Consider the following 24,122-nt stretch of genomic DNA (forward strand, 5'->3'; position numbering starts at 1 on the left):
GGGTACATTCTGCCTTTCCAGAAGATCTGAGGTCAGGTCCCAGCACCCATAGCTGGCAGCTCACAACTGCTCCTGGATGATGCCCTCTTCTGGCCTCCACGGGCACCTGCACTGATGAGTACATACCCAGACACAATTTAAGAATAAATTTTTAAAAAGGTAGAGGAGGGAACCTAAGAAACAATAGCTTGGTTGTGCCCTCACCCCAAACACATGTGCATACACACATGTGCCTGAGCATGTCCATGCATACTCCTAAACTGGGCCTAGGGAGGAGCACCTTGCCTTCCTTAGGTACATTTCTTCTCATCTAGCTTTGCTACATTTATAGGTAGATCTGAGGTCCAAGCACCAAGGTTTGACTGATTAGCAGATCCATTTCCCTAAACAGCTGTCTGGCAAGCACTGCCCCCAGCCTGTGCCAGCTGGGCTCCCAAAGACAACACTGGCTGGAAGATGCCCCTTGGCTCTGTGTACATGGGCCTGTGCCAGGCCACAAGAGCAGTGTGCCCTCTGTGAGAGCAGGGCAGACGCTGCAGGAGGCATCCAGGACACCCAGCCTCACAGGTCATACCTGTGGTGGAGCCCGTCCGACACGTGAGCCTGCTGGTTTCCACCCACACCCCCCAGCTGCATGCTTGATGGCAGAGCCGACTGCAGGAAAGCCTCTGCTCAGACAGGCCATGCTAACTTGTGATCAATATCCAAGTTCAATGTCTTTATCATTAGGGAAATGAGAAAACATATTTTTGGATGTGCATAAATAGTGCCTTGCCTCGGAGCTCAGGGGACTTTCTGTGACCTCATTCATCTTCGTAAGAGCCTGGCCGGCAGGGAGGTATTCATTTTTATAACACACCTACCAAAATCATTTTAAAATGGACATTTAATTGGGCCAATATTCATCAGGGCAGGATGGCTCTGAGATTCTGATAACTGAGCAAATAGGGCTCATGGAGGCCAGACAAGAAAATTACTTCTGGAAGAATGGAGATGCTAGATGGGATGTCTCCTCTGGGTGGGTGGGTGGGGGGTGTTGGTGATGTTTAGAGCTCCTGGGTGCCCGTAGCAGGGGAGAGTGCAGGGAGGAGGGCAGGGGAGAAGCTGCCCACAGGAGTTATCCCCCAGTGCTGGCTGGCGAGGTGAGCAGTCTTCCTTTGCTTTCACCGTTAGAGATTTGGGCTCATGGAGCCTCCCTGGCTCTTGTAATGAGCCTTTCTCCAAGTGAGGTTTGCAGCCGTCACACTGTGTGGGGACATGACCCAGCTGTGCAGGTCTGAGAACCTGAGTGCTATCCCGGAACCCATGTTAAAAAAAAAATGAAAGAGCCAGGCACAGTAGCACCTGCCTGTAACTCTGCTGCTGGGGAGACAGAAGCAGGGGGATCCCTGAGGCTTCTCAGCCAGCCTGCATAATCTAACAGGTGAGTTCCCGGCCAAGGAGAAACCTTGTCTTCCTCCCACCAAAAAAAAAAAAATGTTGGCAGTGCTTGAGGTCTAAAGAACAGCCTAGTCAAAGTGACCCTCTGGACACACACACACACACACACACACACACACACACACACACACACAAACATGTTCACACACATGCATGCAAATACAACACACACACAAACATGTTCACATACATGCATACACACATACAACACACACACAGAAACATGTTCACACACACATGCATGCACACATATAACACAGACACACACACACTGACACAGAAACACATACACACACGAACATGCACAGACACAGACACACAGATACAAACAGATACACGCAGACAGACACACACATGCAGATGTACATGCACAGAGAGAGACACACACACAGACAGACACATAAACACAGACAGATACACATACACAGACAGACACATGTACATGAACATGTACACACATAGACACACAGACATAGACAGACAGAAACACACAGGTTCTCTGGCTCTACTCCACATGGAAATGACAGATTCCCTCAATGTGCAGTGGACAGTGCTGGGACTTGCAACCCACTTTTGTGAGGACACCCCACTTTGGTTACAATCAGCAAATGCCCTGGGAGGCTGTGGTGTGGGCATGGGAAGAGGTCAGGTTTCTTGGTGGTCCTGGGCACCTTTGGAGGAGCCAAGTGTGCTTTGTGGTGGGCACACAGCAGCCACACGGGAAGCTGCTTCCACGTGGCTCTTATCCCAGGCGGTGCTCCCACCAAGCCTGCTCCAGGCACACGGGCCTACTTGGAAGCTGTGCATCTGCTGCCGGGGACATGGTAGTCCTACAGTGTAGCCAGTGTGCAGCCAAAGCCTTCGGGGCCCTGGGCACACAGTGAGCTGGAAGAAAGAGCCCAGTCATGCATGAGATCTTGCCTTGTAGCCCTGGATGTTCCCATTCTGGCTCTCTGGGGGTGGTGGGTCCCACGTGACCTCCAGCTGGCTGGCCGTGAGGGGGGTCACCTGGACGTTCTGTGGGGCCATCGCTGGGGCTGAGGAAAGAAACAGGAGAATAACTGAGGTGGTCTCCCATACACTGGCGGAGACCCACTAACCCATACCTCCAGGCTCGCACAGGCCATAATTCTGTGATAGACAGCACGGGAAACTGTGCCCTGACCACCCAAGTTTGGGAGGCCACAGGTGTAATCCCATTCCAGGCTTCAGGCTCTGTGTCCCATGCAATTCTTAGTCCTTGATGCCAGGGAAGCCCTCCCAGAGGAACCCTCTTATAAATGCATAAAACAGACTACACAGAGTCACAAAGAACACGGACTCTGCTGAGATACAGTTCGCGAGTGTTGGGAGACAAACACTATCTAGACACCCTATGGCATGGGCTGGCAGATCACCCACAGGGAGAGAAAACAGTGAGACATGGAAGCCAAATGGAGGTCCCAGAAGCACCTGGGGCACAGCAGGGATCTATGAGGCTCTGTGGGTGTGGGAGCTACAGGTAGCAAAACATCGCTGACTGGGGCAGGAACGCTGTGCTTCCAGTGGATGACATAGAACACAATGGCAGCTCCCTTGCCACGGCGAGCTCAGGTGCCTCTATTAGGATGCCTGCTCCCAGAAACCTATCTAGAGACACAGCTGCCTGTCCATGTGCACGGGGGTTCTGGTGTCTGGGAACACGGCTGTATGTAGTGCCGAGACAAACTCTGACCACAAGTTCTGAATACGAGGCTCTTCCTCTTCCTCTCTCCCACCAGAGCACTTCCTGGGGTGCTCTGTCCTCTCACAGGTACAATATACAAGCCAAAGATGTGGTGACCAGAAGGGCAGTGGGCTGCCCACTCTGTCCCTCACAGCCATTAGGGGGTGAAGAGCAGGGCAGAGAGCAGGAGCCACAGTCTGGACCATTCATCCTCTCTCCATCATGGTTCTGAATTCCACATGGGGAACTTTCTCATGGTAGGCTGTCCACTGCCTCTCGGGAGATAGTCCTGTCTCCCACTGAGTGCTCCTCATAGGAAATCTGGTCTCTGGTTGGACTCTAGAGTTGCATGGAGTTATCTTAAGGAACTAGCTCCTGGGAGGCAGAGGCTAGCCCCACCCAGTCCCACCTCACCTCATTCAGCCTCGGCTTGTGGGCCCGAGACTGCCGGACTGCCCTTTTTCACTTTCTGTGTATGTTGTGTGTGTGTGTGTGTGTGTGTGTGTGCGCGCGCGCGCGCGCGCGTGTGTGCGCGTATGCACGCATGTATGTGATATGTATATGTTCATGTGTATGCACATGTGTGTGCAGGCATGTGTATGTATATGTGTTTGTATGTGTGCAGGTGTATGTGAAGCCCAGTGGTCAATGTTGATATCTTCACTAATCATTCTCCATCTTGTGTGTGTGTGTGTGTGTGTGTGTGTGTGTGTGTGTGTGTGTGTATGAGTGCACACACGGAGGCCAGGTGTTTTCCATGCTCTCACTCTCCACCTTATTTTTTGAGGCAGGGTCTCTCAATGAGCCTGGAGCTAAGTGATTCACTAAGCTACCCAGCTCTACGGAATCCACCTGTCTCCTCCCCCATCTCTGGGAACACTGAGGCTTTTAGGTACCAAACTCAGGTCCTCAATCTGTGTATGCATAGTGAGTACCTTAGCGACTGAGCCATCTCCACAGACCCTGCTGGCTGCCTTTTGATTTGAGTCTGTCTAGAGGCCACCGATGGAAGCCACAAAGCCATCACAGCCTGAGGAAATTTTTCTTGTGTGGGGCTCATTTATAGCGATAGGGTGACCTGGTGAGCAGTAGGTCACCCCTTGCTCGCAGCTCCCTCCCCTGCTTCCTGCTCTCCCCCCCCATGCAGAATAAAATAGTAATTAACACCCGCTCAGCCTGACATGACTATTTATTTTGTTCTAACTGTGTGCTTCTGTATTATCGCTGCCCACCCTGCCGCTAATGGAAATGTTAATAGCCCACACCAGGTTGTTGTGACAGATGCTGGGTCTCATTATCAGAAATTCTTATTTACCGCTCCATTAAACAACAGAATCACACAAAAAAACAATTCAATCAAAACTAACTGGAGGAATTTTAACAGCCGCATTAATAATCCAAAACATAAATAAAGTTAATGTCTTCTGCATGTTCGCCGTCGGCAACTCGATCACAAAATTACTGTTGTACAATTAAAATCATGAAAGGCAGGATTGAGCATGGTCGTTACTCTGGTAGGCCCCCCCAAGGCCCCTCCTCGGCACCCCCAAGGTTGGCTTTCCATAGACTTGGCAGGAAGCGAAGCCAGGACGGCCCTGGCCATGACAGTCCATCTGTGGCAGGTGGCCGGGTGAGCCATACACTCGGTGTGATCCCCAGCACTCAGGGTCTCCAGTGCCTTTGGGCTGAGTGCAAAGACACTGGATGATGCTCCGAGATGAGACACGCCTGTGTCGGGTCTACTGCAGCCTGCTGGTAATGCCACAAAGATACTGCAGGTAACAGGACATTGTTGGCATGTGCGGGGAGGAAACAGATGAAAACATGGTACAGTCTAGGATTCAAGATTTTTTTTTTTCTTTTTTTGGCTTCTGAGAGCTTCAGGGCTTCCAGACTGCCTGGAGAATTTAGCCATTTGGAAGGTCTGTTGTTCTCTGTCCAGAAAGCAAGCCTCATCCAAGTAAAGTGTGTGCAGCTGGGGAGCTGAAGGAAGGACACGTTAGCCTCTGTCTGATTGTTCTCCAGTCTTGACACACATGGCATAAGATGCACACAAGTAAACGTCAGCGTGTGTGTGTGTGTGTGTGTGTGTGTGTGTGTGTGTGTGTGTACATGTGAGTATGCCTGCACATATGTGTGTAAAAGCCAGGGGGTCAGGCCTCTTTGCCAGCTTCTCACTACCTTATTTTTTTGAGACTGGGTCTCATTGGTGGTTTGAAAGAAAATGGCCTCCACAGGCTCACAGGGAGTGGCATTAATAGGAAGTGTGGCCTTATTGGAGTAGGTGTGGCTTTGTTGGAGGAAGTGTGTCACTGGGGGCGGGCTTTGAATTTTCAGAAGCTCAAGCCAGGCCAGTGGTTCATGGTCTCTTCCTGCTGCCTGCCCATCTGGATGTAGAACTCTCAGCTACCTTTCCAGCACCATGTCTGCCTGTACACTGCCATGCTTCCCTCCATGATGATAATGGACTAAACCTCTGAAACTGTGACTCAGCTCCAATTAAATGTCTTCCTTTATAAGAGTTGCTGTGGTCATGATGTCTCCTCACAGCAACAGAAACCTGGACTAGGACAGTCTCTCACTGAACCTGGAGCTCACTGACTGGCTAGGCTGGCTCAGCAGTGGGATCCAGGGAACCTTCTAGCTGAGCCCCTGTAGTTACAGATATACCTTAGAACACCTGACTCTTATGTGGGTGCTAGGGACAGAGCTCAGGCCCTCTTCTTTTATGGCAGGTGATTTACCAGCTGAGGAATCTCCCCAGCCCCCAGCACATTTTTTAAATGCATGAAATTGTTTTCTTAAAGCATTTTGAGCGGCGGTTTTCTCCAGCATCGGCTGAGTAGATGCCCACGAGCAGCATCTCATGTAAAATGGCTCAGGTTGGCTCTGCATGCCTGTGCAGCAGCTGTCAACATCTGTATAGATTGACTGGCAGAGTCACTACATCACCCTTGCCATGGTGCTACATGGCCTCAGAGACAGATCTCCTCAGGCTATTCATGAAGAACCCAGGAACTTCTGGGACACTCTGCCTCTGACAATCATAAAACCCCCAAACAAAACAATAGTCACAAAAATCAGTCACATGCTTGAAACCCCAGTGCTGGGGAGGCAGAGACAGGAGGACCCCCTGGGGTTCACCAGCCAGCCTAATTTCTGAGTTCACGATATAAGTGAAAGACTGCCTAAAATCCAAGAAGGAAATTGACATCTGACATCTGAGTCTGCTACATTCCTACACACACCTATGTGCATGTGCACTTGCAATGTACCTGAACACACAGGAACACATGAATACATATGAACACATGTGTACACACACTCACACACATGTGCACACAAAATCATAGCCATTTGTGTACAAGAGCTATCCTCAGCTCATATTCCATTTTGTTTGCTGGTGAATGAATGGCGCTGGCTTGTTGCCCTTAACTCCATGTTTTGGTGGACCCAGGGTGAGCCTGCACCACGATAGGCCCCACACTGCAGCTCTGGATTTAAGGACCCCAGAGCTTAGGAATGTTGTCATGGTAAACACACAGGAAATGCAAGCTGAGTGCTGCTGACAGCTTCTGGAACGTGTGGGTCAAGGAAGGAAGAGGATGGGTGGTCTAGTTGGCATTCTGCTGCTGTGGTAAGCACAATGACCAAAAGAAATGGGTTCCTTCCATCTTCTAGTCCATTGCTGAGGGAAGTGAAGGTAGCAATTGAAGAAGAGATCAGGGAGGAAGGTCGCTTCCTAGCTCATGTTCAAATAGCTTTCTCACACAACTGAGGCCCACCCTGAGGTGGCACTGCCATCAGCAGTCATGGAAATGCCCCACAGATGTGCCTGTAGGACTCTCTGATGGAGGCGATTTTCCAATTGACATTCCCTTATTCTGGTTTTTGTAAGGTGTCAATAAAAACTAACATCTACAGGTGGCTTCCCTCAGTCTTTGGCAAGGCAGAGGAGCCTCCAGAGAGCCAAGGAACCTCCCAGAGCCCTGGAATGAATCCTGTAGGGGGATGGATATTCATCCTGTCAGCTCTGAGAGCTCTCAGACAAAACATCTACTGTGTGTGGAGGTCATCCATCCATCTGACCTGCAGAATACCTATGATGGTTAGTATGGACCGTCAACTTGACAGGATTGAGAAGAATTTAGGAGATAAGACTGGGCATGTCTGTGAGGGATTATCTAAACTCACTTAGTTGAGGAGGGAAGATCCTCTTTGAATGTGAGAAGCTCTAGCCATCCCACAGGCTGGGGTCCTGGACTGAATAAGAAGGAAAAAGTGAGCTGAGTATCAGCATCCATCTCTCTCTGCTTCCTGACTGTGAATGCCACATGACATTCACAGCCTCCTGTTCCTGCCGCCATGCCTTCCTGCCATGATGGACTGTGCACCCTCAGACTGTGAGCCAGAACCTTTCTTCTTTAAGTGGCTTTTGTTGTGTATTCGGTCACAGTCACGAGAAAGTGACACATATAGTTTCTAGGGAAGCCTCACACTAGGTATCTAATATTTCGAGGACTACCCTAAGCCACTCTGGACACCCTCTATTGTCAGGACCATCCTAGGCCACATGCAGCAGAAACTGTTGCTAGGGCTATCCTAGGCAATACTGAGGATCTCTGCTGCTCCTAAATTGCTTGTAGTCACACAGGGCTCCCACTCTGGCTGATGTTGCCCTGGACTGTGACAGGCCACACTAGGTTGCCAAGTTTAGTTTTTGTGATCAGCAATTTAATAATAATTTGAAAATAATTTGAGAGGCTAATAGAGGTAGGGCTCAGCAGTAGAATATTCCCCAGAGTTACCTAGAATTGAAGGTACTTCTTTTTCCTTTCTTGTAGCAGAGACTGACTTCAAACTCCTGACCCTGCTGTGGGATGGTCTGTATGTCAAGTGTGTTGCTGATTGGTCAGTAAATAAATCACTGATTGGCCATTGGCTAGGCAGGAAGTATAGGCGGGACAAGGAAAAGAATTCTGGGAAGTGGAAGGCGGAGAGAGAGACACTGCCAGCCGCCATCAGGACAAGGAAGATGTAAAGTACCGGTAAGCCACAAGCCACGTGGCAAAGTAAAGATTAATAGAAATGGGCTAAATATAAGAGTAAGAGCTAGACAATAACAGGCCTGAGCTAATGGCCAAGCAGTTTAAATAATGTAAGAGTCTGTGTGTTTATTTTATAAGTGGGCTCTGAGACTGGCCGGACTTGGTGGCGGGAGTTGGAGAGAAATTCTCCAGCAACAAATGGCGTCCAACGTGGTGGCAAGAGTTTCCACCTAAAAACTTAGAAAAAAGATTCTAAAACGGAACTAAAAACAGCTTCCTAATTGTCTCTCTCAAATGAGCGGCAGCTGCCGGTTTGAGCTACTGGCGGGTTCCTGGCGTGCATGCTCGACCTGCAGTATGGCGGGAATGAGGCCCCTGCAAGTAGCACATTAAACTGTGTGGTGAATTTAGCCTTTGCTAGTACAAAACAAAAAAAGAGGTTTCTGGGCTACACGCTACTTTGGTAAAAGTGTAGACCCACTATTTCTGAGAGTTATGGCTCCCAGAGCTGGCGGAAAGCGGACCGCCGCCATGTTGGGAAGCTGAAGTGGGCGGAGCCAGCAGCCACTGCGCCATTTCAGGCTTAGAAGGCTGCAGTTTAAAGCAATAGGCTCACGCTAATATAAAAAAATAAGCCACGTAAAGATGAATATTACACAGAGAATCTGGATTGTGTTGTCTTTGGGATTCTTAACTGCAGAGAGATATTTGATTGTAAAGGAAGCTGAGTTAAACCAATATGCATATTTTAAAGATATCTTGACTTCAAAATTTGGATATAAGGATATGTTACTTTGGAAAGGAGTCTCTGCTTTTGTTTCCACAGAAAGCCAGAGACTATGGATTTGTTCCAGATTAAGATACATCAGGTTTGACCAGCCAAGACCCCCTGAAAGGTCTCCAATGACACCATGGCCCAGATGATTCAACATCCAGAATGGTTTCAAGTCAACTGGCTCAGATATACAGCCTCACGGACTACTCCATGATCCTAAAATTTTCTTTCTGTCTCCAGAAGATACAGCGCCCCCCTCCAGCAGGAAGTAGTAAGAGAAGCTACGCCCAAATTCCCAAATATACCAAGCTGGCTTTAGAGATGGAATTGGCTCACTCCCCCTCTAAACCCAGACATATTGCTCAAAAAAAAAAAAAAATGGTTAAGAGATTCTTATGTCCCAAATCAGAAGAGCCCTCTGGTGTGGGACAGAGGAAAAACAATATTTTTATTTAAATCAGGTTGATTATAAATACAATCTCTTTCTAAAACAAAAAGGGGGTAGTTTAGATATGATAGGATGAAAGTAGATTAATGAACCTACTTTTAAAGAGTAACAACTTGTTTAAAATGTTTTACATTGCTATAGATTTTAGTTTATTGATACAAATTTAAACTTAATTTTGTTATACTGTATATATATTTCTATTCTTGTTTGAGGTATTATGTTTATGTAACTCATTTAAAATTATAATGGATAATTAAAAAATAGATTAATAATTAGTCATCTATGATAATCATATTTGTAGCCATGTTAGTTAAGTCTTCTAGGTATACATAGTTATATTTCAGATAGATAGGTAGTCTTCAAACACTTCAAAGACCTACAGAATATGGCATTTAAAATGTTTTAAAAATTTAGACTTTTTGGACAGTGAGACATGTCTGCTCCTGACAGCACCGATTTACTTCAGAGAGGAGGATGGGCATCGAAGACACTCCATACAGAGTTTATCTTCACCTTGACAAAAATAGCCATTTGGGCAAGAAACTGTTCTTGCCTGGACTGTCTGATCAACTGGACATGCAGGACCCATACAAAGGTGACCACTGAACTTTGCTTGACAAAATGGTCCTTCAGGTTCCTGCTTTGCAGAGAAAACTGCCAGACATTCTACAGGACACAGAGAAAAGTGAATAAGAGACTCTAGGCCTGTGGGCTGAAGACAGATGCCCCAACTTTACAAGAGAACTTTGAATGACTGTCCAAGCTGCCAGCTGTCTCTGTCTACCCTACAAGACTCCTAAAAGTTGCTTATATCCTTCTCCATTTCTCAGGTAGTAGTATATCCTTCTGAGGTCTTTGATGTGGTTAAAGACTAGATACTTACAATTTTCCTTAGTTATAATAAAAGATAAGTTAGATATAAAACCTTAAACTTACAAATATAAGATAGATAGGATCTCTTCTTTAATATTGTAACTGTAATTCTTACTTGATAATTGTTTTGTTATATGTAATTTTACTATGTTAAAGTTAAAACCTTCCTTTTTAAGAAAAGAAAAAGGGGAAGTGCTGTGGGATGGTCTGTATGTCAAGTGTGTTGCTGATTGGTCAGTAAATAAATCACTGATTGGCCATTGGCTAGGCAGGAAGTATAGGCGGGACAAGGAAAAGAATTCTGGGAAGTGGAAGGCGGAGAGAGAGACACTGCCAGCCGCCATCAGGACAAGGAAGATGTAAAGTACCGGTAAGCCACAAGCCACGTGGCAAAGTAAAGATTAATAGAAATGGGCTAAATATAAGAGTAAGAGCTAGACAATAACAGGCCTGAGCTAATGGCCAAGCAGTTTAAATAATGTAAGAGTCTGTGTGTTTATTTTATAAGTGGGCTCTGAGACTGGCCGGACTTGGTGGCGGGAGTTGGAGAGAAATTCTCCAGCAACATGACCCCCCTGTTCCCACCTCTGGAGTGTTGGCATTAGAGACAAGAGCCACCACATCTGGTCCCTTATAGATCCTTCAGTGTTCAGCATTAGCTCTGAACCCTCCACTCTGCAGACAAACCAAGCCTTTGAACCCACCATAATCATCTTTATTTTCTTGGTTAAGCACTGGGTGCTTAGACTCCTAGCCTGTTCAATAGCTGTTATCGCCCTTCGTAAGATAAGCAAAGTTGAAAGTCATTCACCAGCTCTCTACCTAAGTTGAGGTTTTTTTGTTTGTTTCTTTCCCCTTGCCTGTACAGTGAGTTTCCCATCATAGCGAGACCTAGGTCTTGACAAATCATGATTACATTACACAAGAGCCATGCAAATCAGTTTCTTGGTCCCTTACGAGATTCATACTGCTGAAAAAAAGGAAAAGTCTTATTCTCATTAGGCAACTTGGAGGTTCATATGGATTTAATGCCTTGTCCTAGAATGATCTATATTTCATTTCAGATCTGTTTGACACCTGGGCTCAAGCTGTTTCCCTACAGTTGAGGTGGAAACTTCTGGAAGGGCACTGGAGCCCACAAGCCTAGGATAGAAGAAAAAAGGCTACAGAGAAGACACTGGCACTGGGGGTGTGGCTCAGCAGTAGAGCACCAGCCTAGAATCCCCCAGTGAGCGGCTGGGGTGTGGCTGAGCAGTAGAGCCCCTGGGGCTGGGGTGTGGCTCAGCAGTAGAGCCCCTGCCTAGAATCCCCCAGTGAGGGGCTAGGGTGTGGCTCAGTGGTAGAGCACCTGCCTAGAATCCCCCAGTGAGGGGCTGGGGTGTGGCTCAGCCATAGAGCACCTGCCTAGAATCCCCTAGTGAGGAGCTGGGGTGTGGCTCAGTGTTAGAGAACCTGCCTAGAATCTCCCAGTGAGGGGCTGTGCTGTGACTCAGTGGTAGAGCACCTGCCTAGAATCCCCCAGGTGTGGCTCAGGAGTACAGTGCCATCTTCCTTTCTTCTCCCCCCTTCTAGGGCCATGTCTTCCTCTGTGCATGAAAGCTGAGCTCTGGGAACACTATGACCCCATTTCATAGTCTCAACCTTCCTTCTCTGCTAGATGTCCCTAAACACTCTGCCCCAGACTCATGACAATGCTCAGCTTGCTTCCCTCTTAGATTAGCGCCTCCAGTATATCATGTAGAGTATAGTTCCCTCTGAGGTGTCTATAGGGTTGGGGTCTCTCATGGGATACTCATTTCATAGACTTGATGCAAGACCTCATCTTGTCTACATACAGCCCTGCATACAGCATGGGCAGACTGGCTGGCTGCTGGGACCACCTGGGGTACCTGTGATGTCACTACAGTGTGCTGGGTTAAAGGTTACCCAGGCACTGTGAACCTGATGGGATCGAGAAGCCCTGGGAAGCATGGCAACTGCATTAATTACCCCTGAGCGGCTGCCACTCTCTTCATTATAAACACATATTCTAACTAGCACAGTTCTGAATCCTTTTAATTTCACTTAATGGGCTCCAGGACTGGTTTAATGTGTCACTAGAGGGAGCTGAAACAGCTAGAAGTGTGGTTCCTTTTCTCTCTTTTCAACCAGCAGTAATTAAAAACCTGTAGGATTACAGGAAAGGTAAAACCCACATTCTATAGTAAGATTTTTTTTTTTCTGTCATTTAAGGACTTTGTGTAGCCCAGGTTGGGCTCAAATCTGCTATGTTGCTGAGGATGACTCTCAACTCCTGATCCTCCTGTGTCCACTTCCCAGATGAGGGGATTGCAGGAGGACATCATCACACCCAATTTTTGTGGCGCTGGGGCAGGAGAGGCAGCTCAGTAGTTAGGAGCATCTATTGCTCTTGCAGAGGACCCAAGCTCCTCCGTTCCACCATCCACACCACGTAGTCCATAACTGCCTACAACTCCAGCTCTAGGGGACCCGATGCCCTCTTCTGGCCTCCATAAGCACTGCACTCATGTGCGCAAATTCACACACAAAGACATGGAACTAAAAACTAATAAATTAATGTAGTGATGGACTGGTGAGTGGGATGGCTCAGCAGTTAAAGGCTCTTGCAGTCACACCCAATGACCTGCATATGACCTCTGGGACCCACATAGCGGAAGGAGGGAACCGACTTGGGAAAGTTGTTCTCTGACCTCCGCAAGCATTCTGTGGCACCTGTGCACCCTCCATACACAAAATACAATTTGAAATGTAATAACTTTTGAAAGCCACAGCTTTGAAGGGACAGTGGAGTTGTGGTTTCGAGGTACTGTCCTGTCTTCCAGAGCTTTGTGGACTTCAAAAGTCATGGAACCCCACTGAGCCTGAGGGACTGTGAGCACCAAGTGTGTATCGTCTCTGTTCTCCTGGGAAAATTTGTGGAGCCAAAGACCAAAGTTCTGGCCCTTCAGCTGTTAGTGGGCACTTAGTATTGGGTCTCCACTGAGTGGAGGAGGGCAACCCATAGCTCCTTTCTAGAGAAATTAAAAGGCTGTTCCTTGTATGCACACATGGGTGTATGTGTGTGTGTGTGTGTGTGTTTGTGTGTGTGTGTGTGTGTGTGTGTGTGTGAGAGAGAGAGAGAGAGAGAGAGAGAGAGAGAGAGAGAGAGAGAGAGAGAGGGAGGTGTGTAGGTCAGAGGTCAACATTTAGTGTTGTTTCTCAGGCATTGTCTGCCTTGTTTTTTGAGACAGGGTCTCTCCCGGGCCACGTAAGCTAGGCTGGCTGGCCACTGAGCCTTAAGGACCTGCCTATCTCTGCCTCCCCAGTGCTGGGATTAGAGTACATGCCACAATGTCAAACTTTTTTTTGTTTGTTTGTTTGCATGTATTCTGGGGACAGAACTTGGGTTCCATGCTCACTCTGAAAGCCCTTTACCCACTGAGCCCTCTCCCCAGCCCCTGCTTTTTATGGTGTTGGGGATAGACCCCAGAGCCTTAGATATTCTAAGCATATGCTCTACCTAAGCTATGCCCTGGCCCCAGGGTGGCTCTTCTTGCTAGACTAAGATTGACTGCATGTCTGCAAGGACATGAGCCTCTGCCTCAGGCTGTTAGCAGCGATGAGCAGGTCAGAGATATGTCGCCTCAACCTCTTTGTAATAACTTCAGGAAAACCTGCTGGCAGTGACTATATAAGCAGTCTGTATGGAGGACACTGCCATCCCCACAACAGGATGTGAAGAGACTCCAGCCAATTCCTGAGCGGAGAAAGGGACAGGAGGAAAGCAATGGGAATCCCCAAATCAATTTGTCATTTAATCACTTTCCATCAGGATCCCAGAATTTACCCTTTTCTTTTTCTTTCTTTCTTTCTTTTTTTTTTTTTAAATATTTTTTGCACTTGCTAAAGTGACTGTCAGACTTATAAAATGGCTGTGAAATTTTGGAAACCAAGAACATGAGCAGAGTTGCTAAGTATGAGCCATGTGTGATGATGTGTGATGATGGGACACAAAGGAGCAGGCAGCTAGCAGAGATACCTGAGAACCAAGGAAAGCCTGGTCCATGTGTAAGAACTCAGTAGCAACTGACACTCATAACAAGGTGAGACCCTGTTGATGGGTTGGTGGGGTTGAGAGTCAAGAGCCAGGGATTGGGAGTCAGGGGTCGGGTTAGGAAACTGCCTTTTAAACCATCTCAAAGAAGCTCACTTTCTGCTGAGCGCCAAGCTCCACTATAGATCTTAATGGCACAGAGTGCTTACCAAGCAAGGAACAGGCCCTGGGTTCCATCCCTGGCATGGCATGGGCCAGACTCGATGGTGCATGCCTATGATGCCGTCTCAAATAAATACATAGGCGTTTCCCTATCACAGAACTGAGCACACGCAAGTATCACGGATGGGACTCTCCCGCCAAAGTCTTAATTGGAGCAGGAGGAGCTGGCTTCTGCCTTCTGTGAACTGAATCTTCACAGACTCCTTTTTCTTCCCACTTCATAACTGGCGCTCACACACAGCTCTCTGTGAAAAGCATCTACAAACTACCTGCCCCCTGAGGCTCACAGAGGTAAACAGCACACATTTGATCAAGAGGAGACCCAGAGAGAACACTCGCTCTCCAAGCCCCATCCCATAGCTGACCAGATGCCTCAGGCAACTCAGAAAGGAGCTTCCTGCATGCTCAGTAAACATGAAGAGGGCATATGCCAAGCCAGACACATTCTACAGATTCATTCCATGGGCAGATGGGCTGGGAGCCTTGCTGGGAGATGAACCTGAGTTTCTTCATTGTGGCTCACAGATTTCCATACTGTATCACAGTGCTCAAAGGCTAGAGTTCAGAGTGGCTGAGTAATATTCTCAAGGTCACACAGCCAGAAAAGGGCAGGGTCATCACTCAGACTCACAAGTTCACTTACAAACACCCACAGCTGGGTCTGTTTCCATAGCAACCTCTGAGCACTTCAGGGTGACTTGCATGTGATGCTCAGAGGGTAGTTGTAAGAGAGGGATGAGTGGGTGAGATGGCTCAGCAGGTAAAGCTGCTTGCTGCCGAGCCTGATGACCGGAGTTCAATTCCTGGGAGTCACACAATGGAAGGAGAAAACTGACTCACTGGTTGTTTTCTGACCTCCACACCTATGCTGTTGTAGGTGTGCACTTACACTCATGTACACACACACACACACACATATACATGAGCGTAAGCCAGATTACTACAGCCAGGTGACTGGCTGTGAGGAGCAGGGAGACCTGCGATGACTGACTGGAAGCAATGCTTCACGGGCTCACTACTTCCTCCTTCCAGAGAATTCTCCCTAGGATAGGATGTGGACCAAAGGGAAGCGAGTTGGGACATGGGACTGCTGTGCATTACTGGAGGCACAGAAGAGCCGCCTCTGGCATGGTGGGACTTCTGGGGACACTAAATTCACTGTGCATGGACAGGCACAGGCAGTGATAAAATCTTAGCAACTCCAAGAGAGGGGTGGGGGGCTGGGATGTGGAGTCCTTCAGGGGGGCTGTGCTGAGCCACACAGGGCTGATGTGTAATACCAGGCGAAAGCAGTTTAAGGTGGAAGGGTTGATTGTGGCTCACAGTCTGAGGGTGCACAGTCCATCATGGCCATGAAGTCATGGCAGCAGGAGCAGAAGGCAGCTGGTCACGTGGCATCCTCAGTCAGGAAGCAGAGAGAGATGGATGCTGGGGCTCAGCTCGCTTTCTCCTTTTTGTTCAGTCCAGGACCCCAGCCCATGGGATAGTGCTGCCCACATTTAGGGCGGGTCTTTGCACCTCAATCAACCTAATCTAGACACTCCCTCACAGATATGGGCAGAGGTGTGTCTCCTAGGCAATTCTAGATCCTGTCAAGAGAACAATCGAGATTAACAATCACTGGTGGCCTGGTTTGAGCTGAGGAGAGTGGGAAGGCCATCTTTGGATCAGCTGGACCTGTCTACTGGCTAAACTCGGGTAGATGACCTGTCTGCTCTAGCCGGCCTGTTTTCCTCATCAGAAAAGGGGATAACGGCACAGCTGCTCCTCTGACCACATGGTCTGGCCTAGGCAAGTTTTCTCCCAGTCCCACAAGGCCCTTGTGATGGCTGAGCTTGGTTGGATATGGCATCAACTCAGAGCCGCCTCTGGGAAGTTTGTGAAAGCATTTCCAGGAAGTATTAGTAGAGCATGGTAGACTGTCTTCCAGAGTGGGTAGTACCTTCTGGCTGTAGCCTGAGGGAACAGCTGCTGTTTTCCCCCTGCCTGCCTTTGCCCCTTGCTGGCAAATGCATCTGTCTCTCTGCCATTGCTGCTGCCACAACAGAACTCAGCTTTTTTAGCTTTCCAATATGCACGAAGAAACAGCAGCTTTCTGGGGATCCCCCAGGCATTTGCCCATGGATGGGGACTGCTAGGGCATTCAGCCTTATAGACTGAGCAGCTGACAGATTCTCAGCATGCAGATGGCCACTGTTGGACTACCCAGCCCGTGTCGTATAAGCCAATCTAAAAAAAAATAAACCTCTTAAAAGGTACATATTCTGTCTCTGGGTTCTGTTCCTCTAGGGGAACTCTGACTCCAACAGTCCCCTCTGGAGAACCTCATAGCTGAAGCCTTCAGAAAGGATGGGTGTGCCCGTGTGTGCCGAGAGCAAGGATAGCAAAGGAGACCTTGCTGGCAGTGTGTCCATCAAGTCCATCAAATGACAAGGTCAGCATTCCAAAGCAGGGAGGGCATTGCAGGGTCAATCTTGACTGCTGTGGTGGTTCAATATGCTCACATTTGTTTGAACACCTCATCCCCAGTTGGGCATGCTGTTTGGGAGGCCATGGAACCATTTGGAGACAGGGCTACCTAGAAGAAGTGGGTTGCTAGAGGATGGACTGTATGGGTTATGGCTTGACCTTGGTTCAAAGCAAGTGCCCAGTTTCCTGGATACAAATGCAATGGGCCATCTTGTGTTCCTGCTGACAAAGCCATGAGCCACCTCGTCCACCATGCCTTCCCCATCATGATAGACTGAATTGTAGCCACAATAAATTCTTCCTTCCTATGATGGTAAATATCATCAACTCTAATTGTCAATTAGACTAAGTGAGGTGGGAAGACCTTCCTAAATATGGATGACCCATCCCATGGGCTGGGTCCTGGATTGAATAAGAAGAAAGTAACCTGAGCACCAGCATGCATCTCTCTCTGCTTCCTGACTGTGGATGCTGTGAGCAGCTGCCCCGCTCCTGCCTCTGCCGAGCCTCCCCCACCATGACAAACTGTACCCTCAAACACATCAGCCCTTCTTTTCTTCAGTTGTTTATGTCACAGCCACGAGAAAATAAACACACATTCTGGTGAGTTCTTTGGGTCAGGTGTTTGTCTTAGTAACAAGAAAAGTGACTGATACAGTGTCAGTTTGATGAGATTGAGAATTTCCTAGAAGAGTAAAGCTGTCTCTGGGTTTGTGTGCAAGGACAGACAGATGCAGCCAGCACCATGCTGCAGGCTGGGCTACCTGACAGAACACCCAGGAGGGAGGAGGAAGCCTGTGATGTAGGCCAGCTCGTTCACCTCCTCCAAGAAGCCGCTCTATCTTAATGGATGGAAACTGGGACCCAAAAGAAATCATTCTTCTTGAGTCTCCAGTGTTCTCATTATGAAGCGAGTCTCTATGTTTCCTGCAGCTATCTGATTGATTGTTGCAGCCCTTGTCCAGCTGTGAGCTGAGGGACAGGCTCGAAGCTTACCAGCCTCACCGACGAAGACCTCCACGGGTACACTGGCCGGGCTCTCGCCGATAATGTTATAGGCAGTCATGATGACTTCATAGCGTCGGTACTTCTTCAGATCTGCGAGGTCAAACACACAGGGTCAGCCTACAGCTGGACCAGCTTTTGTTCTTAGATCTCCTCTGTGGACCACACCCAGGCCATGCAGACCCCAGGTAGAAGAGCAGCCTGTTCTCTGAAGGACTAGGAAATGCCTCCATCCTGCCTCCTGATGCTGCTGTCAATCAAGTGAGATGACTCCTCCCACCTGTGCCCAGGTAAAGGGCAGCAAAGCATCCAGGACCTGACCTGCCTTTATCCAGCAGCTCTCCTGGAGACAAGCACCAGATAAAGACCCAGGTACTTACAAACTCCCCATCCTCCTGCCTCTACTTTCCAAGTGCTGGGTTTGCAGGTGTGCACCATCATGCCTGGTTTATGCCATGCTGGGAATAGAACCCAGGACTTCTCCATGCTAGGCAAGCATTTCTCTACCAACTGAGTTACAAACTCAGTCCCTGTGGTCAGTATTCAATGTAGAAGGTTTTAGTTCAGAGAGAAAGAAAGTAGACCACTGCCTTTAAAAGAGCTAAGATGAGGGCTGACTCAGCAGTTAAGAGCACTTGCTGTTCTTCCAGAGGACCTGGGTTTGATTCCTAGCACCCACATGAGGTTCACAACCACCCGTGACTCCTGTTCCAGGAGATCCAATGCCCTCTTCTGAGCACCAGGCACATACATGGTACACTGACATACATGTGGGCAAAATACCCATAAATTGAAAATATATGGTTAGGATGGCAAACATTTTGGCCTGTATATCTCATTATAACTATGAGAGAGAGAGAGAAAGAGAGACAGAGACAGAGATACAGAGAGAGATAGACAGAGAGAGAGACAGAGAGAGAGATAGACAGAGAGATAGAGACAGAGACAGAGATATATAGACAGAGACAGAAAGAGAGACAGAGGCAGAGAGTGCTGTGGGATGGTCTGTATGTCAAATGTGTTGTTGATTGGTCAATAAATAAATCACTGATTGGTCAGTGGCCAGGCAGGAAGTATAGGCGGGACTAACAGAGAGGAGAATTGAGAGAACAGGAAGCTGGGTGAGAGAGACACTGCCAGCCGCCATCAGGACAAGGAAGATGTAAGGTACCAGTAAGCCATGAGCCATGTGGCAAAGTAAAGATTAATAGAAATGGGCTAAATATAAGAGTAAGAGCTAGACAATAACAGGCCTGAGCTAATGGCCAAGCAGTTTAAATAATGTAAGAGTCTGTGTGTTTATTTTATAAGTGGGCTCTGGGACTGGCGGGACTTGGTGGCGGGAGCTGGAGAGAAATTCTCAAGCAACAAATGGCGCCCAACGTGGGGCTCGAACCCACGACCCTGAGATTAAGAGTCTCATGCTCTACCGAGTGAGCTAGCCGGGAATTGGCTCACTCCCCCTCTAAACCCAGACATATTGCTCAAAAAAAAAATGGTTAAGAGATTCTTATGTCCCAAATCAGAAGAGCCCTCTGATGTGGGACAGACAAAAACCAATATTTTTATTTAAAGCAGGTTGATTATAAATACAATCTCTTTCTAAAGAAAAAAAGGAGATAGTTTAGATATGATAGGATGAAAGGGTAGATTAATGAACCTACTTTTAAAGAATAACAACTTGTTTAAAATGTTTTACATCGCTATAGATTTTAGTTTATTGATACAAGTTTAAACTTAATTTTGTTATAGTGTATATATATTTCTATTCTTGTTTGAGGTATTATGTTTATGTAACTCATTTAAAATTATAATGGATAATTAAAAAATAGATTAATAATTAGTCATCTATGATAATCATATTTGTAGCCATGTTAGTTAAGTCTTCTAGATATACATAGTTATATTTCAGATAGATAGGTAGTCTTCAAACACTTCAAAGACCTACAGAATATGGCATTTAAAATGTTTTAAAAATTTAGACTTTCTGGACAGTGAGACATGTCTGCTCCTGACAGCACCGATTTACTTCAGAGAGGAGGATGGGCATCGAAGACACTCCATACGGAGTTTATCTTCACCTTGACAAAAATAGCCATTTGGGCAAGAAACTGTTCTTGCCTGGACTGCCTGATCAACTGGACATGCAGGACCCATACAAAGGTGACCACTGAACTTTGCTTGACAAAATGGTCCTTCAGGTTCCTGCTTTGCAGAGAAAACTGCCAGACATTCTACAGGACACAGAGAAAAGTGAATAAGAGACTCTAGGCCTGTGGGCTGAAGACAGATGCCCCAACTTTACAAGAGAACTTTGAATGACTGTCCAGGCTGCCAGCTGTCTCTGTCTACCCTACAAGACTCCTAAAAGTTGCTTATATCCTTCTCCATTTCTCAGGTAGTAGTATATCCTTCTGAGGTCTTTGATGTGGTTAAAGACTAGATACTTACAATTTTCCTTAGTTATAATAAAAGATAAGTTAGATATAAAACCTTAAACTTACAAATATAAGATAGATAGGATCTCTTCTTTAATATTGTAACTGTAATTCTTGCTTGATAATTGTTTTGTTATATGTAATTTTACTATGTTAAAGTTAAAACCTTCCTTTTTAAGAAAAGAAAAGGGGAAGTGCTGTGGGATGGTCTGTATGTCAAATGTGTTGTTGATTGGTCAATAAATAAATCACTGATTGGTCAGTGGCCAGGCAGGAAGTATAGGCGGGACTAACAGAGAGGAGAATTGAGAGAACAGGAAGCTGGGTGAGAGAGACACTGCCAGCCGCCATCAGGACAAGGAAGATGTAAGGTACCAGTAAGCCATGAGCCATGTGGCAAAGTAAAGATTAATAGAAATGGGCTAAATATAAGAGTAAGAGCTAGACAATAAAAGGCCTGAGCTAATGGCCAAGCAGTTTAAATAATGTAAGAGTCTGTGTGTTTATTTTATAAGTGGGCTCTGGGACTGGCAGGACTTGGTGGCGGGAGCTGGAGAGAAATTCTCAAGCAACAAAAGAGAGACAGAGATAGAGAGAGACAGAGAGAGATAGAGACAGAGAGAGACAGAGAGAGAGAGAGAGAGAGAGAGAGAGAGAGAGAGAGAGAGAGAGAGAGAGAGAGAGAGAAAGCGAGAGAGCAAAGAGAGCCACAGGAGAGATCTTGCCTTGTCTGACTTTCCCTTCTGTCCCAGCCAGTTGGGGTGCTAGATGGCATTATTGGGAACCCCACCAGCCTCGGTCTCTAGAAGTTTCCCTGATATGTGGACATGCTGAGACACAATCATCAAGAGGGGAACTCCAGTAGTTAGAGCCACGAATCCAGGATGGTTTGGCTTGGAGAGAGGGATGGGCATCTCCACTGCACACAGTCCCAGGGGCCCGAGGTGCTGTGCACTTACGTGTTAATTCATACGTCGTTAACGTGGAGCTGCTGTTCACGGTCTTGAAGCTGCTTTGGGCTACAAGGGGTAAGGAAGGCAGTTAGTACAGAGGGACACTGTGCCTGCAAACCGTGTGTGGGGTGGACATGAGGCACACTGCAAGCTGGATGGGATGCTGTGCTGTATCCACAGTTCCCCGGGTACTGGAGACTGTAGGCTTCTCATTAGCTCCTGTGAGTTACCACATGTCTACCTAACACACCAAGCAAGACACACCAGCCTGAGACCTGTGGTGGTGGGCTGGCCCTCTGATAGAAGGAAGCGAATATGAGGGCGTTGGTAGCAGTGTAGAGGACAATAGTAAAGACACAGACATGCTTTTTTTTTCTTTCCTCCAGGCCTTTCTGGTAGGCAGGTTTATCTAGCTGACGGATGTTTGCAAGCTGTGGGACTCTAGTCTGAAGGGGATGAGAAAGTCACCCATCAAGTGTTCATCAAGCTACAAGCCACCAGGGACAAGTTTGTGTATAGTTGGCATGTGTGACCCTGGTGGAAAGGGTGGGGTGGAGCAGGCACCCTGTTCCACACTGGGCAACTGGACATTAGGTCGCTTCCTGGCCTGATGGGGGTGAACTAGGTAGGAAGTGCTGCTCAGCTGTTCTCCTGTCCTGTCTGTCCCTCGTCATAGAGATCAGCCTGCCTTTGCCTCCTGAGTGCTGGGATTAAAGGCATGTGCCACCATGCCTAACAAAAGGGGAATTGTCTATGACACTATTTAGGGATAATTTCCTTCTGGGGGTGGGTGGGTAGAAAGGTAGGGTCTTCTGCAGTTAAGCTGCCTCTGGCTGTAGCGGGATCCAGGCTCAGCAAGATCAGGAGGTACCTACACGCATAGCCATTTTCCACACAATGTGTCCCCATAGAGCTGGCCCCTGTTCTCTCAATTCAGCTTCCGGGTCCACCGCCTCCATCTGTGCCCCACTGGCTTCACACAACTATACTGTCTGCTCCCTCACTGGGCTGGCTCCTCTAAAGTATTTCCCAGCATGCCTTCCAAGGAGCAGACAGATGTGTAAAGCTCACCTGTGAGTTCAGCACGTAAGGCAGAGGGACTCTTGAGTGTCTTGGCCTCGGGGCCCATGCCCGTCTCAGACTCCAGCTCACGGTAGTAGATCCTGTAGCCTTGCAGAAGGCCATTCAGGCTCTCATCCCGGGGAGGCTGCAAAGACATCGCACACTTAGCCATTTGGGGATATTATCGGAGTCACTATGTAAAGAAGGCTTAGTAACCTCCACTCGGGTGTAATTAGCCCACCATGAAGAGTCACTATTTCAAGGCCATGGTTCTTTTTTTTTTCTTTTTTTTTTTTTTTTAAGATTTATTTATTTATTATGTATACAGTGTTCTGCCTACATGCATGCTTGCAGGCCAGAAGAGGGCACCAGATCTCATTATGGATGGTTGTGAGCCACCATATGGTTGCTGGGAATTGAACTCAGGACCTCTGGAACAATAGACAGTGCTCTTAACTGCTGAGCCATCTCTCCAGCCCGGTGGTTATTTTTACAAATCGTTTTTACATATATTTTATTTTATTTTGATGATTATTATGTGTGTATACACACACACACACACACACACACACACACACACACACTCATGTTTGCAGGCATGTATGCACACACATGAGCCATGATATGGATGTGGAGGTCAGAGGACAATTTCCAGGAGTTGATTTTCTTCTTCTACCACGTGGGTTCTAGGGTTTGAACTCAGTTCATCAGGCCATGTAGGCTCTAAGCCTACGGTCCTTGTTGTTAAAACAAAGGGGGAGAGCTGGTGAGACGTGTAAGTTGGCAAAGTGCCCACCTTGCAAGCCCTAGGACTTGAGTTCAATTCCCAAAACCCACATAAAAAGCTGGGCAGGGTGGTGTGTGCTTGTGATCCTGCACTGGGGAGAAGGAGACAGGGCATTCCAGAGGGCTAGCCTAGTCTACTTGTAACTTCCAGGCCAGTGAGAGGCCTGCTCTCAAATATCAGCGTGAACATCTACTAAGGAACACCTGAGGTTGTCCTCTGGCCTCAATGTGTGTATGTGCATGGACACCTGCACTCATGTGTGCAACACACACACACACACACACACACACACACACACACACACACACACACAGAGGAAAGGTTTGAGACTATTAAAGGGGAAGGATGAACCATCCCAGACTTAGAGCCAGTTGTGGAGCCCTGCTGACACCTTGTATGTGGTATGATGGCTGCTATCTTGATTGCCAACTTGATTACATCTGGAATTAACTAAAACCCAAGTAGCCGCGCATGTCTGAGCGATTTTATTGATTGGATCATTTGAGGTGGGAAGACCCATCCTAAATCTGGGCCACAGCTTCTAGTAACAGCCCATATAAAGAAGGGACATGAAGAAGGAAGCTTTTTGCCTGCTTGTTTTCACTCTTGTTGGCAAGTTCATCTATCCTGATGCTCAGGCATTCCTTTGCTGCTGTTAGAACTGACTTCTTCAGGATTCCAGCACAGACTGAAGACCAGCAGTTCTCTAGGAATCCTCCAGGATTCCAGCAATAGATCAAGGCTGCTGAGACATCCAGGCTTATGGACTGAACAATTGGATTCTTGGCCTTTCTGTTGGGAGACAGCCATTGTGGACTACCCATAGCCTGTATGTCACTCCAA

The 24,122-nt window shown here is 47.5% G+C and overlaps 1 protein-coding gene across 1 annotated transcript in view; it reads right to left on the bottom strand.

Moving 5' to 3' along the window:
• Sdk1 (sidekick cell adhesion molecule 1) overlaps positions 1-24,122 on the bottom strand; it is a 281,083-nt gene that overhangs the window by 52,253 nt on the left and 204,708 nt on the right. The window contains exons 29-32 of the mRNA XM_059249807.1: positions 22,502-22,637; positions 21,437-21,496; positions 18,031-18,132; positions 2,362-2,477 (exon numbers count right to left, since the gene is read on the bottom strand). Of these exons, the coding sequence (XP_059105790.1) occupies positions 2,362-2,477; positions 18,031-18,132; positions 21,437-21,496; positions 22,502-22,637 (414 nt within the window). The remainder of the gene's footprint in view (positions 1-2,361; positions 2,478-18,030; positions 18,133-21,436; positions 21,497-22,501; positions 22,638-24,122) is intronic.

Source organism: Peromyscus eremicus, chromosome 23, assembly GCF_949786415.1.
Source record: "Peromyscus eremicus chromosome 23, PerEre_H2_v1, whole genome shotgun sequence".
Lineage (NCBI taxonomy): Eukaryota > Metazoa > Chordata > Mammalia > Rodentia > Cricetidae > Peromyscus > Peromyscus eremicus.